Genomic DNA, 17,534 nt, shown 5'->3' on the forward strand with positions numbered 1-17,534 from the left:
TGACGTCTTGTTCAAAATAGTGCATTCAAGCACTTCTAGCATTCTTCGTAGTAGACATTCGGTTCAGCCATTGTGGTTGAATTTGTAGTTGAATTTATTCGACTACTAGCAAATAGCATTCGTGTCTACACTGCTCGACAGCCGGAATTATAATTGGCATTCAGCTGTCGTACATCTCCTTCGTTTACACGCCGCCAGTTTAGGTTTACGCCCGTGACAGTATTAATAAACAAACATTGGGTCAAAATTGGGTTCACACATCATCTAAAATTCAGTAAGAACCAAAGTTCAAGTTGTATCACCTTGTTATTTATTTGATTCCTTGTTTCAAATTTGACTTATAAGTCAGAACAGTATAGCCCAGCCATGTATTGTTAAAATTCAACATTATATATCAAACTATAGTCGACAAAACGTATATGTGCATTATTGTACAAAACTATAAACATATCCATAATCAAATATAAACTTTGCCCGCTTGTTGGTCAAGCGCGAGGTTTAAGAGGAACCCAGAACCTCTCTTCAAGATATATTGCGCCGCCCACAGGCTAGCAACAGGGTGTGAAGCCAAGGGGGTATTGACATAGTCTCCAGGGCAGCGGAAGACGAGGCAGCCGACGGTGGACAGCTGATTGGTACTGGTATCAACGACCGTGAAGGGTGCTGCCATTGGAGTTAGAAGCAACAGCCATAACCAGGTGGGTCCTGTGTTTGTTCGAATTCTACCATCCTCGTTGTTAATTGGTATCCGAACCTTCGTCAAAACACTTGCCACATAACTTTTGAAAGTGAGCAACTGCAACCTTTCTGTTTTCAGGTAATCCCCCTAGTGATGAAACAATGAATCACATTGGCTGATTTTCAATAGCAAACAGTGCCTACTGATATGCTATACAATGACCGTACATGAAAAGAAAATATTCAAACAGTGTCTAGTTGACCAAACATTTAAATTCGAACTTTGACCTCTAAAACCTTGAAAAAACCGGTCAAACCATATATCTGTGTGATATATAGCTATCATCAGAAATCACACTGACAATATTAATCATATAAAATTTCGTTTTGCAAGACTTATCAGAAAATTCCTTTTTTTCACGAAACATTTGAAGACACCGACCTTCTATCACCTTCAACCTTAATTCTTGTCAACATATTGAGATGCCTATACCATGACAATACAAACAAGAGCTACACAGAGAGAGCACATTATACGCCCGCCATAAGAGTAAAGGGTGGTTGGTCAGGGTGAAAAGTGTGTGAAGTAGCAGGTAAGTGGAAAATGGAAACAGGTCTTCGTGACCTTGACCTTTGACCTTTGGACCTCCAAATCAATAGGCTTCTTCGGGCCTATACTAGTGCCCTGCAAACCAGGTTTGGTGACTATACATGATGTAGAATATACATGTTGAATTTCAGTAATCGCGTGGACAATGAAAAGTTAACGGACGGACGGACGGCCCGACGAGCAGACGGACACCGAGGGCCATACCATAATACGCTCCGGAGCGGGCGTATAATAATAAAAAGATATGATCACTGCTATATTTGAACTTTGATCCAGCTAAAATTTGGGGTACACACAAAGTGGGGTACTAAAATACTTTTTTATGATTCACCACCACAGCAAATTAGAACCCTGAAAAAAAACGACAAACATATATGTACCAGCTGACAATGAAATTTTGTACTCTTGCATCTATGACCCTGAAAAGTATCCAAACTTACAATATACACACATGCAGTTTCTTCTTCTGGTCAGGAGATAAATAGTTTTTACAGAAATAAGCAGGAAGGTAATAAGATAGGAGGCAGGTTCTCCCTGACCATGGGTCAACATTCAAAAATTATTCTGAATCATGGATAAGACCAGAATTGGTCATGTGAAGTTCAGAAATCTAAATAAATACTGGGCATGACAATATCAGGGCAGTAAATACTCTGTTCACTCGTGTCCCCGGGACACTTTAAATTTGTAAGGGCCGAGCAACTCATGGACTTCATTTAAGTTTCATCGGTGTAGGAATATCACACAGGATGTCTAATGCCTTTTTTTCTCACCAAAAACAGTAGGAATGAAATCAATGTGAGAACTTGACCATCATCAGTGACCAAAATGTGAAAAATCTGTCTTTAAAAAAGGCAATACAAAAGGACACGCAGACATAATGTGACCGAGTTACCGCAAAAACATCAACGCGATTGTGTCGAGCACACAAGATTTGAGTTATCAATTACCATTGGGCAAGCTATGAATTAAAGATTGACTGGAACAACCTTGCAACATATATCCAAAGAACCTCCCTCCTTAATCATTTCCTCCTGAAATACATGTAAGGCAATTTGAACAGACAACTTAACATATTGCTTACCATACCCTCTCCTCTCAGTTTGAATGACGCAGTCGTTCTTGTGACCTGTTCTTGCTAGTTCTTGTGTTTCCAGATGTGAATTAAGCCACACAACAGAGGTTATAATAATCACCTGATAACTTTGAACCAAAGTTCGTATTGGCTGCAGGGAAGTCACGGAACAACAGACATTTTGCCACAAAGGCAAAAGTTGAGATTAGCTTATCCAAAAATTTCAAAGTTGAGATTAGCTTATCCAAAAATTTCACTTGCTTGATGAATGTTTGGGTAATCTCTTCTGGATTGTTCATTGTGTCGCGGGCTATGGCAAAGAAGAGATGTAGTGACGTTCCCCTATCAGCTGTTAACTTGCCTGTCCTGTAGAATGTTGAGGAGCCTCTCAATATTGTCAGAGTAGACTGTCCGACCAGTTTCTAATGTACTGGCAAACTGGAAATAGACAGACAATAGGTGCATAATAATACACTTACCAATACAATATCAACATCAAGAAGGAAATATGACGGTGATCATTTTATGCAGCTGTCAATACGAGCATTGTACCATCCCTGGTCACACTCGACACATTTTGAGGGCCTGGTGCAAAAGCTAAGGGCCATTTCCGGACATGTTTTTAGCAAAAATGGAATGTTTCTCACTAAGAATTCATTATTTTACAGGTTTGAAGAACAATGAGTTCATCACCTTTTCACTTTGTTGTCAATAAAAGGCCAGACATCCGATCTTCATGTAATTTTGCTGTAGGCCGGATATGTTAAAGATGTTCAATAAAGAGTCAAGAAAAATGTGTATACACTGTCTGTCTGTTTTGAGCATCTGTTACGAGCAGTCCTCAAATTCCTTATCAAACTCAAAACTTGGCCATATACTGCGAGAAGCAATTCGTACAAGTCACAACCAGCCAGGAATTTCAACACCCTGACTGACAGGGGGATACAGAGTTCATGTTGACTGCTGCATTAAAGTAGATTCGTTCATAGCATGTCTGCACATTTTTGGGCTCTGGGGTGTGAACTGCCACTGGTCAGATTTCTTTAAAGTCAAAACTATGTGAAGTGTACACAGCCAAGATCACCCTAAAACCCTCCAACGGTGAAAGTAATTCAGGCCCCGTGGGCAGACAATACTGCACAAAGACTAGAGAATATTTTGCCCAGAGGTTCAGACTGGCTCTTACCTTGATGAGGTTTAGTGTGTAGTGTGGAGGGGCTGGCTTGGTCGGACACCAGATATCCATCAGTCGCAGCCAAACGATATCAGGCTCAACTCGTATTAAAGCCGTAAAGGTTTCTAAGCATGCCTAAAAATCATAACAGAGAAATTAATGTACTAGTCCCTGGGCGGGGGTCAGATATTTTTTACAGCTATTCTGTTATTTCGCTTAATTTTCTTTCGCTTGAAATCTATTTAACAACCACGCGCTCCAGCCTGTTATCTGTGATAGTCTGCTATCTGTATATTCACAGAATGCAGACAAGAAGAAGTCAACAAACAACACTCCACACAAATCAGTAGAGATAAGGCCATTCAACATAAATTACTTGTTTATCATCACCGCCCGCCCCAACATTTAGGTCCCGTGCCGATTATTTTGATATTCGATATATCAAATATCAAGGTACCGTCCGCTCCAAGTTGTGCCCTCAACTTCCAACTCAGATTCAAACAACCTACCGCCCTAATTTTACCTGACCCGGTGGCCTGTTGATAATTGATATCCATTTCCCCGTTCTGGCCATCACACATGTGGTATTAGTTACGACTAAACAAATCCAGAGACGCAGCATGCAGCCAGCCGATGCTGAAAAAATGTCTCAATACCTCAGTACAGGTGACACCAGTCTCGCTCAACGGCAATGAATTATTTTCATTCAAAGTGAATTGTCAGCACACAAAAGAATTATTGACTCAGTGAGACTACACTCAGGGAGATTTTGGAACCAATACTTTCTCAACCTCATACCTGCGTGGGCAAATGCGTATAGGCCTACCAGTTATTTTTATATTGCCGATGAGCCTGGAATCAAGATGAATAAACGCATGTGTTTTTATTTCTTGCTCAACACATGAATGTTTGACCAAAGCTTACACACTATGTGGTGTATGAGGAGAATGTTTTCAATGGGCGAGACTTGGGGCCATGCTGCTTGCTGTCACTTTGCATGCTTGTGTCAGATATACATGTATTTGTACGGTACATGTAAAATGTCAGGGGAATAAATCATCAGCAGATCATGGTGCTCCTCGTGGTAAAAATCTTGTCGGGTGCCAAATGCGTGAAGGACTGGTATGGTGTAGATGTTATTGAGACTTGGTCTTTATCTGAACTGTACAATGCCTTTGCCAACGGTGAGTTTGACAGTGTGTCAATTGATAGAGAATTCAACACTGCACGTGTTCAGGCATCAGTTGGCAGTTCTCAACAGAAACTGATGCGGATGAGTTGTGGACTTAACGTCAATGAGGTTGTGAGTAATTTTGGTAAATTTGTGCTGTTCAGTGTGGAGAAAGCTGATGATGTAGATGATAATGATGTTCCTACGAGTGCCCCATGTGCTTTTCCAAGAATGATGTCTGCATCTGCCCTGGCCTGTAGTACGTGCCATATTCCAAAGAAGTGGGAAAAGCCTGCAAACAACAAGTTTTTGTTGAAAAATCAATTGATCGATTTCCTGCATAAATCTTCTGTTGGGTGGTCAATGGATTAAGCAGAACATCTAGGAATCCAATTCATCAATACGCTCAGCTCAGTATTGTGGAACATAGATGGTAACCATTCCACACTAGCCCAGCGAGGTCATGGAGTGCCTGAAATTCTGAAGCAATTTTCAGGATACAACAAACCAGAAAACAGAAAGAGACGGCGGGTCTCTCTTAAAGAAAGTCAGCTGTCTGCAGATGCCAATGCATTATTAGGTTTTTCGTTTTTCTCAAAAAACGAAAACCTATTGCTTTGCTTGTGTTTTTTCTTTCTTTCTTTTTTCTACGGATTTTTGTGCAGAGCAAATCTCCGAGATGGTGATAGCTGTAGATGTGGAACTTATTTCATATGATAGGCCCAAGTCTGAAGTTGATCCTCCTTGCCCTAATTACGAAATTCATTGAGGGGGTCGGCCGCTAGGGGGCGCTAAGTGAAAATCTAATAATGGCTTTTTCTCCATAATGCGCACTTCGATTTGAACGAAACTACTTTCAACTGATGCAGAATCTTGTTGCGCATAAAATATATAGGGTGGAGACCCAAAATTTGTCAACAGTTTTGACGATAGATGGCGCTGACTGAAAAAAGGGGGCAAACACCAAAATGGTAAAATATCGGCACTGCGAGCCTTTGAGTTTATTCTAGTGGCATAGAACAATGCCTCCCTATGATGCCCAGGGAATATTTAGGTTTTGGTTGCGATCGGATATTCAATATGGCCTCCAGACCAGCCATCTTGTTTTTCTTACAAGAGCTATAACTTCCGAATGCGAACTCCGAATTGAATCAGATTAATTTCATCTGATGCAGAATCTCATTACCCACCAGATGTTACCGACGAAGTCACGTTATAGTTACAGGTTTTGATAATAGGTGGCATTTAATGCATTTTTTTACTTTTTTTCACTAACCGCCCTCTATCGTCGAAACCGTTGACAAAATCGGGGTGACGTGTCTCCTGATGTTTTGTGCGTATTAGAGTTCCGCTTCGGATAAAGAAAGTTTCATGCAAATCGGGGTTGGCGTAAGGGAGAAAATGCAATTTTAGCATGAAACAATATATATTAAGTGGCAACGCAAAATTTGTCAGTAGTTTTGACGATAGATGGCGCTGACTGAAAAAGCGACAAACACCAAAAGGGTAAAATAACAGCACTGCGAGCGTTTGTGGAGCTTACTCCTTTTAACGCCAGGTGGCGTTTGGTTTCGGCGAATGGTAGATCCTGAGCAAGCCTAGATACCTACCCTTCTAGCCCTAGCGGTGGGTTCTGAAACCAAACTAATGACGCGAATCACATTGGGTCTTACTAATTTGCGACCCTATTCGACACTCTTAAGACAACTTTCCACAACAGTTTTTTATTGCAACGGGTAATCCTTATTAATTTTTTAATAATCTACAAACTGGATTTTAATAAATTGTATACATTTTGTGGCATTTATTGATAGTTTAGATAGTGATTTGAATTGAGAGCCATGTTGTCGGTTACTGTCGCAATTTAGTAGGCTGTCATTAACAATTCGCCATTTTGCATTCGACATTCGATTTCGACTGGGTCGGTAGGTAATTAAGTTTTTTCTCGAAAGAAATCAGCAATTGTGGAAGTGCAAAGAGGCACAGGCTTCTGATTTTACTTTTGTAGTATTGACCAGCAAAGTTAACTTCGTCGCTTTTTTAGCGGTTACCCTAGGTTAGGTAGGTAAACCGCAGGCTGTCCAACGATGTCGCGTGGCCGGGCAGCGTCGGACAGCGTCTTCGTCACTCGTGCACGTGGTCGTGTGTGTGTGTGTGTTGTGGCGGCGTGCTGCGTGCATTGCACTGCACTGTGCAGGATCATACAGTCAAACCTACTGTATTAAACCAGAATTGATGAATGCACCAAGAACATCTTCTTCAAAATAAAAAGTCAACAAGTCAAATCGAAAGCATCAAGAGATTCATGGTTTTATTCATGAGATAATTATACATAAATACTGTGGGTATGTGACAGTTGCCTTTTTAGACGTAATACATTAGACGCATCATCCCAACTGTTCTTTGGCCAACTTTTTACTCTTAGCACAGTCAGAATTCACTCTGCTCATTCGAAATCCTGTTAATTGACCTCAAGCACAACAAAATGACGGTTTAAAGGGGCACTGCATTCAATCGCGAATCGGTTTCAGCACGACCACCATAGAGGGAGGCGCCTATCGGCTAGGAATGAAACTAAGAAACACGTTATCTAAATTGCCATTGTTACCTGTATTAAGTCTATTAAACTTTCTTCAGGAAAGCATAATATCCCATAAGAATGTTTGAAGAAGCTGTGTGGAAGCTTTGACGGCAATACATCACTGAACAAACTGCATTGCTGGGTATTTTAGATACGTTTCCTGTAGTTCCATCGTTTTACCGATGGGCACCTCCCTCTACGGTGGTCGTGCTGAAACCGATTTGCGATTGAATACAGTGCCCCTTTAAATGACATTTCATATTTTGACATGCAGACAAAACGCACGTGTTTACAACACTACGTAGATCGCTTTTTCTCCTATATGCTACATCCGATTGAAATGGGATTGGTTTCATCATGGAGGATGCAGAAATAAGAAGGCGCACAAAACATACTGGTCTGTGTCGCACTGAGCTCCGAAAGCCAAATTTATTGAGCAATAGCCCACTGGGTTCTGGTGTGAACATCAATCTCTCCATTCTCCTCTGACATGTTACATCATGTGACCTCCAGGTGCCAATACCAGTTTCCCCAAACGAAAACCGTCGATCTGGCTTTGCCAGTTCTAGTTTGAACTTGGATCCCAAGCATACATGCAGAGAAAGACCTGGGGGAAAATCCATGACGCCATATTGAAGCTTGCAGATTGTTTGAAGAAGTATTCTTCCTATCTTGCTAAAACAAATGACTTCATGAAAACATGCCATGCAAACCAAACTGTAGAAAATGATTGTACTGCATGGGAGGTCATCTACCCTACACGCCTTGTGAAAACAACTGATGAGGTCAAGTATAGAAGTTTGGTTGAAGCCTTGAAAGAGGTTGACGAGTACATCCCCATCTACATCAATGACTTTGCCCCAGGAGAGCCTTGGAAGAAATACAGATATTTGAAAGGTTTGAAAGACTGTCTTCCAATGAAGGCTACCCGACTTACATTTAGTAGGGGTAGGCAGAACATGGACTTCCTGTGGAAGGTGCATGTTGATGCAGATGAGATGGTGTTGTTGTCAATGAACAGCAAAGTGAAAGATGAGCTGATGCCGAAGATCCCTGTGTACCATTCCAGAACAATGCGAGCAGAATTTATAGATATGTTCGGGACTTTGACAAACACGAAATCGGCTTTCCTCCGTGAGGCATACAGACGTCGGACTGGTGATTCTTCAGCTGCAAGAACGTCTGATGAAGACGAAGTGGACGCAAGGGTGGCAGTCTTGCTAGAAACACATGACCCGGATCTTGTTGTGGATTTGAGGGTTAACAATAGTGGTGCACCGGAGTTATATGATGTGTTTTTGCAGCAATGCAAAAAATACATTCAAGCTTCTGTTGAAACAGCTGTAGATGACAGATGCCATGATGTTGTTGATAATGCAGAGGTGGTTACACACTTAGCCACCGCCTTAAGCGTTCGTGATCTTCATGAACAGGTGAAATAACGCTGCCCAGAGGGAACACCAATTCCATCACAACAGTGGCTTCGCATTCAATTTTGGCCAAAAACGCACAACTGCAGCAACTGCCAAATACTATCAAGGTAGACTTCGAATCAAGTATATGATTCAAGCAAGACAATTCAGGAATACTCACATTGATGTCCATTACGCGTCCGCACTATTCCGATATGAGAAAGAGATGGCTGTTAAATACCGGGAATACTCGACAATGACATGCATGGATGACAAACATTCAGTGAAAGTGGGTGAACCAGGTGTACCAGTCGCCAGTGTTGACAGGGGGAGGAAAGTGTTAGTGTCTATGGACCAGCGGTTCGAAGTCACAGACCATGACTTTACAAAGCTAACATTGATCCCAAGTGTCGCACTGAGAGTTGACATCCCTGAAACTGTCGAGGGTTCATGGTATCAAGGTCAGGTCTATGTTGGTGTTAAGGAACATTGTTTTGAGCCATCCAGTGCTTTGAGACATATGGCAGAATTAGGCAACATCATGGATGAAGAGCTTGAGTACAAACCGATTATGTTTGTCTATTCGGATGGCGGCATAGATCACAGGGTTAATCTGTTCAGTGTCCAAGCAGCACTCATTTGCCTCTTTCTGCAACAGGATAAGGACATGCTAGTTGCTGTAAGAACACCGCCCTACAACTCGTGGAAGGACCCAGCAGAGAGGATCATGAGCATACTCAACATTGCCCTACAAGGAGTAGGGATAATGAGGACAGAGACAACCGTCGAAGACCTACTAAAGAAAGCAAACAACTTGAAGCAAGTTCGCAAATTGGCTGAAGACAATCCTCAGGTAGGCAAATGCAATGGTTTCACACATAAGAAATTGATATTCTGATATGAAAGTCAGTAGGTTCAAAACCAAAGCAACAAATCCATGTTTCTGAAAGGCATATACCATTTGTTTACTCTGGTAGGCATTTCTGTGAAAATGACAAACACCACCAGCGAAAACTAGCTTGAATAATTAAACCTATTTGAAAATATTTTAATCTTCCAGGTGAAAGCTGAAGTGCTTGCATCGGTTCAGCCAACGAAAGAACTCTTGTTCTCACGCCTTAGTTTGAAGGACGTCCCTTTCAGAACCTTTGAGCCAGCTTCAGATGGGGATCTCGATACAATGTGGGAGGAAATGAGTGCAATCGACGCAACTCTAGAGAGGGGCCTTCTCAAACAATCTGACATCAAGAAGAAGGCAGAACTTCAGCGATTTCTCTCAACCCACTGCAGAATAAGGTTTGTATTGGTTACGCCTATTTATATCAGATTGGCTTTTAAAGATACACATGACTGATACTAGTACAGGTATATGGTAGTGTTTGTTATTGGATGGACATGTGAGTTTTAACATGAAGAAAATCATTCACAACATTTTCATCTTCAATTTCAGGCACTACATGTTTTGCATCAAAAAATGTGATGATCCAGAATGCACATTCCATGGGCCACCAAGGCTACCAAAGGATGTATTTGATGACCTGAAGTTTCTACCAGACCCAGTGCCTGCGGGAGAAAGGTAGGTTAATGATAGAATCTCTTTGTTATTAAGCTTCCATTAATGAACAGGACAAATGTTTGTAGAAAAATGACAATGTTGTGAATATTGCACTTGCAGGTATGTCCCATTTGATACATTGTATGGCACGGAGACGACCGAACAACATCGTCCATCCTTGACACATAAAGAAAAAACGGGACATGGCATGCCCTTTGATCCTAAAAAGCAGACCGCTTTGAATGTCGGAGTGAGTATATTACCCCCAAGGGCACTCACTGATGAGGAGTCGTGTATGGGAAATTGTTGTTTTTTTCAGGATTATTTCTTCAAAAAAAATGCTTTTTGCACCTTTGCTCATAGTGGCACTTGAATGCGCAAAAAAACATTACGGTTTAGACAGACAGATTAAAAGCTGAATTCTTGTCGGTTGCGATGGAAATGCTTTGTGTCCGAAATACTTTTAGGGATGTTTAACTTGGCCTACTATAAAACATATCATCTTCACTTTTCAGCTCTTGATCATGTGTGAGGAATGTGACAAGTGGCGCCTTCTCCACAAAAAGAAAGACCGGCTGAGGCAAAACGACCGGATTAAGCTCGAGCAATGTCTTGAAACGATAAGCTACACTTGTGGCTCCAAACTGACCGAGGTCATTCGGGATGATGATGATGACACAGCTAGTCCCCTTGACGATATATATGTCCGTGAAAATCTGACGTGCAACTCAAATGTTGAGTTGCCGTATTACAGTGCAGGCTACGATCCCATTTGCATTTACTGCGCAAGTGAGGATGAACTTTTGATTCTTTCAGGAATGTATCCATATTGTCAGAATTGCAAAGACAATGGAAAAAGAGGGGAGAAACGCAGGGCGACATTCACAGCCAAGGACTAAATTGATTTGAACTGATTTTCAGTTTAAAGATGCTGTGGTAGTGATGATGTTATTTCAGGGACAAATCTGGTATAAATGAATGTAGTTTCCATGTTCATGTAGCTGTAACTGTTACAGTAGATAACTTTTTCATATCTTATTCTCATATGTTGATGTTGTTGATGTTTGAAATTTCCTTTATTGACATTCTATTCTCAGTTCTCTTGGTTGAATGTCCGAGTAGCAGACTACTGTTAATCCACCAACTGTTGATTTATTTTTTATAGCAGGGATGATACTCTGTGCCTAGGTTGGTTGAGTGGATGCAGCCTGACTGTTACTCCACAAACTGCTGATTTATTTTTGATAGCAGGGATGATACTCTGTGCCTAGGCTGGTTGAGAGGACCTACATAATATACTCAGACTCTTTTCAATTGATGTTTAATTTTTTAAAGTTCTTTGTGTATTGTTTTCATGTAGTCATGGATACATTTGTAGAAAGATTCAAGTTTGAAGTAGACCAGGATATAAAAAAGAAACAGCTGTTGATGTCCATACAAGTTTTGTAATCAAACTTTAATTTGTATTCTCCTGTCCTTATTTTATCTATCCATTTTGGAATTTGATCACTGTATACATTTTTAGGCCTCCCTGACACATCTGTACTGATTATAACTTGACATGGCTTATACATACATTTGTAATATGTCAGTCCAAAAATTATCAAATATCGAATATCAAAGCCCCTCCCAATGGAATACATTGCCAAGTTCATGACCGAAAAATATCAAATACCAAATATCAAAGGCCCTCCCCATCAAACATTGGCGCCAAACAAAATATCAAATATCAATATCAAAGGGCCTCCCCTCCAAATATCGTGAGGTGGAGTGATGATAAACAAGTAATTTATTTTGAATGGCCTAACAGGCCAATGAAGTGGCAAAGGTTATCGAGCAGACATATATGCCAGTAGGCAAACAGGGATAGCATTCTCACCTTTACATGGAACTGTTTGTCCGGCAGACAGGTATAGCAGGCAACCAGAGATGGCATTCTCACCGCCTTCTTAAAGTGGCAGCAAACAGGTTTGGCAGGGAACCAGGGATAGCTATCTTACCTCTTGAAGTTGGAGGTGTTGTCTAGCGGACAGGTATGGCAGGGAACCAGGGAAAGCGTTCTTACCTCTTGAATTTGGGAAAGGTTCTTACCACTTGAAGTTGGAGAGGTTGTCCAGCAGACAGGTATGGTAGGCAACCAGTGATCGTATTCTTTCTTCTTGAAGTTGGAGGGGTTGTCTAGCAGACAGGTATGGCAGGGAATCAGGGATTGCGTTCTTACCTCTGAGAGTTGGAGGGGCTGTATAGCAGACAGGTATGGCATGGAACCAGGGAAAGCATTCTCACCTCTTGAAGTTGGAGGGGTTGTCTAGCAGACAGGTATGGCAGGGAATCAGGGATTGCGTTCTTACCTCTGAGCGTTGGAGGGGCTGTATAGCAGACAGGTATGGCATGGAACCAGGGAATGCATTCTCACCTCTTGAAGTTGGAGGGGTTGTCTAGCAGACAGGTATGGCAGGCAGCCAATGATCATATTCTTTCCTCTTGAAGTTGGAGGGGTTGTCTAGCAGACAGATATGGTAGGCAACCAGGAATGGCATATTCTTACCTCTTGAAGTGGGAGGGGTTGTCTAGCAGACAGGTATGGTAGGCAACCAGTGATCGCATTCTCACAGTACTCTTCTTGGATATTTAACTGAAAGAAAACAATTGTATTCACTTTAAGGCTGTGAAGGGTAAAAACACCTGTAATGTTTATTTAGATCCTGCTCACAGGTTGCACCCAGCTACAGGTAGCAAACAAAGGCTAACCTGTATTCAGAATCTATACTATCTCTAGTTGCAGAACTGCAGAGCTCCATCAAGATTTCTAATACTTCGTGGTTGGTTCAAGTCATGAAAGGGAAACACACCACATGCACTTTGATATCACCTCAGGGCTTAAGTGTCCTAATAGTCAGAACTTGAGTTCAGAACTTCTAGGCCAGATTGCATAACAGGGACTAGCTAACTATCATAAATGTACCTCTTTGCAAAGTTTACCGATCCTCTGAAGAATGGCTAACTGGGATTTATAGCCAAGACTGAATTTCTGGGTCGGTCCGATTCTTTCACTAATGGCAGCTTGTGTTTTAAGGAAGTCACAAACTTTTGGTAGAATTTCCTTAATGACCCGCCGATTAAGGAAATCACCGCACAAGTCACTGATAATGCAAAGAGTTTCGAATGCCTAAAACAAACAAATGTAACAAGGTACTGTTTTAAACATGTTAGCATGCCTTTTATTTCCAAACTAACTGTCATGGTTGTCAGCGTTTCTGTCAAAGTGGGGAATATTCCACCATTCAATTTCAGACCTGAATCACGGAGAAATAATGGTACAATCAAAAAATATCTATCTGGTGGGCATCAACATGAAGTTTATATCGCAATGAACATGTAAAACTAGAAAAAATTAATGCAGGTACAGTTGGTATTTTTTGCACTGAATACACCATCTAGATAGCCTATTTGTAGGTTCCTGGGAACCTCATGCACATTTTTGCGTAGCACCAAACACATTCTATAAATAATACATGTACTAAGATTACATTTCAAGCCTTGTTGATATTTCACTGTATAAGGCTGCACCAGTAATGTGTGATTTACTTATTGTCTTCTGGAAAGTGCTGATTAGCTAGGAAGGGTACATAGTATACCTTGATTATAACCACTGGCTCATCATCTTGAAACCTATTGACCAATGGAGACCACAGCCTGTGGACAGAGGGAAGAAGTTCATCTAAAACAGAGAAAAAAAACAGCCTGCATATGAGATATCTATAAGCACCGTCGCTCAATATAAAAGTGCATTTAAATTTTTTTAGGATTTATCTGCTCACCCCTTGTGAAAACCCCGAGACTTAGCTGCACAACATGTCATTTCAAATTTCTTTAACTCTTTCGCTACTGCAGGGATTTTGAAGTGTACTGTACCCCTGGCCCGCACCTGGTATAGACTGGACCGCCTGGATCCCATCTTGGCTTAGGAAATGTTTCATTGTAAAATAGCTGGTATTACCCAATCTTGGGGACAGGTGTGCATGGAATTGAGTACAGTGCTGCCATCTGTTTTTTAAGGGTGTAACCTACAATAAAGTTATAGGGACTGTGGTTGAATGATAGAACTTGGGGGAAATTTAGCAGTATGCATTACTGTGGGCCAGTAGTACGCAGTGTACGGACCCGGTATGTACAGGGTGCAGTTGCGAAAAAGTTAATCAAATCTGTGAATGAATAATGGGTTACGATCGTTGATCAGTTTTATGCGACGGAGATTGAAATAAGACCCTCCAGGCGACTGTGGAAGAGACTTTGCTGTTGGACCTTAGTTTAACGAACTGAACCCAGGGCCGAGGCTCCTGGTTGAGATACTCAAGTCAATTCTGTCCAAACCAACCGTCTTTTTTAGACTGTGGGAGCGATCTAATTGACCGGAACCCTGAGCCTAGTTCAGATACTCAAGTCAATTCTGTCCAAATCAACCGTATTTTTCAGACTGTGGGACTGGGAGCGAACTTATTGACCGGAACCGTGAGCTTGGTCTTAATTCCTTCATTCTCACCTTTGTTATTGGAAAGAGCGGCACAGCCATCGCAGATGATGTCAAGAACAATCAGACGCAGCCTAGGCTCCCTGGAGGCAACAAGGTGGCAGCACCTGTCCAGTGTTGCAATCACACACTCAACATGTTGTGGAACTACTTTCTTGACATCTGACATGTCATTCACATCCTCAGGTTCAGATGAAATGTCTTCTGTATCCTTAAGAGGAAAAGTATGTTGCTATAATAACAAGAAAATACAAATCGGAGGAATTCGTTCCTCAATAGATTGGTATAAATTCAAATGTGCATTAATTTGTTTTATGTCTGCTTTTAATCGATCGTTTTAACGCACATTTTTTAAGCTCTACAAAACCTTTTCCTGGCCATCTTTATCGAGCAACAACAATCGACGCTAAACAAGGACAGGGGGAGACACCAGCTTTCTAGGATCTGGGACAAATGTTTGCGGTCGCACAAGTGCATTGTGCATGACCTCAGACATCGCTGATGAAGGCTACTTAATTTTTCATCTCATGATCGTCTTTTGCTTTTTTGTTGAATTTGTCTCTGGTTTTCTTCTGGTGATCTTTGATATTATCAGATATCCCTTTGGGTCTCTTGTGCTTTGCTGGAAAGATCCAAGTAATGTTTCTTGGCATTTCTTGGATCAGGCCTGGGAACCACATTCAATTGGTGTTTCTTATGTTTTCTTGAGTAAGAATCTTGGCATTTCTTGGATCTTTCCTTTAACCAAAGATGAAAAGGCTACGGGCCTTGTGCTTATCTGTGGTCAGTGACAGGAATATGGTTACCATAATGGTAACAGAGAATTTGAACTTTGTGACCATGGAAATGAGGTCAACGACACATATTCAAAGATCACACAGTGAATGTTTCTTGCGTTATGACCCGTTTACACCAGAAAAGTGGGTCACATTGACATGTAGTGATGCCTACATTTCTACATGTTACAGGTGTCAACCTATCAGATTTGAGTAGTCTGGGACAAATATTGCCAAAACGTTCTAACCAACAAACTTTTACAGCACACGCTTGCGTTTTCCTATATCGGTGTAATAAAAGTGTGTACAGTAGAACCTCCCACTGCGGACACCTCTACATTACGGACACGTCCGACCAGTCCAGATTTTTTCTAAGTCATTTCCAATAACAAAAACCTCTGTACGACGGACACCTCTCTACTCCGAATTGTGGACATGGCGATGGCCAATTTTTGGTCTAATTCCCTCCCAATTACGAACAGTAGGCAAAAACAATGGTTTCCCGCGTGCGCTTGGAGAGTCGAGTAGTCCTGACAGGTGAGATATTTGCGTAATTAATCAACGTAATCACCCCATGGCATTGTGTTTTTGTATCCTGATTAACCTCTTGACTACCGGTACCGTTCGAACGCGTCTATACCGCATTACCTGTAGTAATTATTCAGAATTATGATACCAATTTTCAAAAAATTATATCAATTAGGTTTTTGGTGATACACCCAAATGAAATGGCCAGGGCCATTGTGCTCACCTCATGTGGAGGAAAGATGGATAAAGAGCATGGTATTGTGTCATGTAGTGTTAGGTTTGATGTAGGTACAAGCAATTACAATTTCCCCAAAATGGCCAATTTACAGTACATTCGACCTCTGTGACCTTGAAAAGTAGGTCAAATCAAAGGAGACCCGGGTGACACATTGAATGGTTGTTAGAATTAGATGTACCTATGATATAAAATTGGTGCCAATCGGGCAAGTCATTACTAGGAATAATGGCATTTTGAAGAATTTAGGATTTGGCCCCCTCCCTGGAGGCCAAACGGCAAATCAGATCGCACCAAACTTCGGTACCTAAGATCACCTGACCAAGGGGTACATGTGTACTTGATTTGTGATCAATAGTCATTGCAGTTAAGAAACGTGCCATAGTTACGGCCTGACGGCGAATTTACGCCATTTGACCTCTGTGACCTTGACAAGAAGGTCAAATTAAAAACCTGTGTGACATATACTGTATGGTGGTTAGATGTACCCATCATATCAAATTGGTGGCAATCGGGCAAGAAGTTAAGGAATAATCACATTTTTAAGGTTTTTGGATTTTGCCCCCTGGTGGTCAAGTGGTGAATCATATTGGACCAAACTTCAATCCTTGAGATCACCTGACTAAGGGGGTAAATGTGTACCAAATTTGGTATCAATAGTCATTGCAGTTTAGAAACGTGCCATCGTTACATCCTAACGGCCAATTTACACCATTTGACCTCTGTGACCTTGAAAAGGAGGTCAAATCAAAAACCCGGAGGATATATGATGCACCTTTGCTAGAAGTACCTACCAAATTTTTTTCAAAATTTCCCGACTACTATTAAGGGAGATATTGCATATTTTCACTTTTAACGTTTGGCCCCCTGGTGGCCAAACCATGAAACGAATCGGACTGAAACTTGGTCTCCAAGGTGTCATTACATAAGGGTACATGTGTACCAAGTTTCAACTCAATAGCTCTAACAGTTACGAAACGTGCCCTGCTAACGGACGATGGACGACGACGACGACGACGACGGACAACGGACGCCACGGTATGGGATAAGCTCACCTCTGCTAAGAGGTGAGCTAAAAACTATACATTTTCGTGAAGGGAATCGACAGGCCTATCGATTGGAATTGGTTGCCAGTTCATATCTGTAAATTGGTGATCAATCACCAATATCGATGTGATTGATTTTTGTGATTTTCTATATAGACAGGA

General features: G+C 41.4%; 2 protein-coding genes across 5 annotated transcripts in view; one reads left to right on the plus strand and one right to left on the minus strand.

Annotated features, from left to right (window-relative positions):
- Positions 1-17,534, minus strand: part of LOC135494754 (TELO2-interacting protein 1 homolog) — a 412,060-nt gene that overhangs the window by 228,991 nt on the left and 165,535 nt on the right. For 2 of the 4 annotated variants that reach the window (XR_010448433.1, XR_010448431.1), the window contains exons 19-24: positions 14,800-14,998; positions 13,895-13,977; positions 13,222-13,425; positions 12,805-12,891; positions 3,550-3,672; positions 2,373-2,801 (exon numbers count right to left, since the gene is read on the minus strand). Coding sequence is in view for 1 of the 4 variants with exons in the window: in XM_064783023.1 (XP_064639093.1) it covers positions 2,709-2,801; positions 3,550-3,672; positions 12,805-12,891; positions 13,222-13,425; positions 13,895-13,977; positions 14,800-14,998 (789 nt within the window). In the remaining 3 variants the exon portion in view is untranslated. Of the gene's footprint in view, positions 1-309; positions 1,640-1,665; positions 2,802-3,549; positions 3,673-12,804; positions 12,892-13,221; positions 13,426-13,894; positions 13,978-14,799; positions 14,999-17,534 lie in introns of those variants that run through there. The other 2 variants (XR_010448432.1, XM_064783023.1) reach the window with 2 other exon arrangements.
- LOC135494758 (uncharacterized) lies at positions 9,642-11,345 on the plus strand. Its single transcript, XM_064783028.1, has 4 exons — positions 9,642-9,997; positions 10,152-10,277; positions 10,377-10,506; positions 10,772-11,345. Exons 1-4 carry the CDS (start codon positions 9,882-9,884, stop codon positions 11,153-11,155), a joined length of 756 nt encoding a protein of 251 aa, XP_064639098.1. The 5' UTR covers positions 9,642-9,881; the 3' UTR covers positions 11,156-11,345.

The sequence above is a fragment of the Lineus longissimus genome, chromosome 10 (assembly GCF_910592395.1).
Source record: "Lineus longissimus chromosome 10, tnLinLong1.2, whole genome shotgun sequence".
Taxonomy (NCBI): Eukaryota; Metazoa; Nemertea; class Pilidiophora; order Heteronemertea; family Lineidae; genus Lineus; species Lineus longissimus.

What these genes read in the sequence shown, in the direction of transcription:
- LOC135494758 (XM_064783028.1), top strand. Translation starts at nt 9,882, where the DNA reads ATGTGGGAGGAAATGAGTGCAATCGACGCAACTCTAGAGAGGGGCCTT. An exon ending in TCAACCCACTGCAGAATAAG is followed by an intron (nt 9,998 to 10,151) that starts GTTTGTATTGGT and finishes CTTCAATTTCAG; the next exon opens with GCACTACATGTTTTGCATCA. An exon ending in CCAGTGCCTGCGGGAGAAAG is followed by an intron (nt 10,278 to 10,376) that starts GTAGGTTAATGA and finishes TTGCACTTGCAG; the next exon opens with GTATGTCCCATTTGATACAT.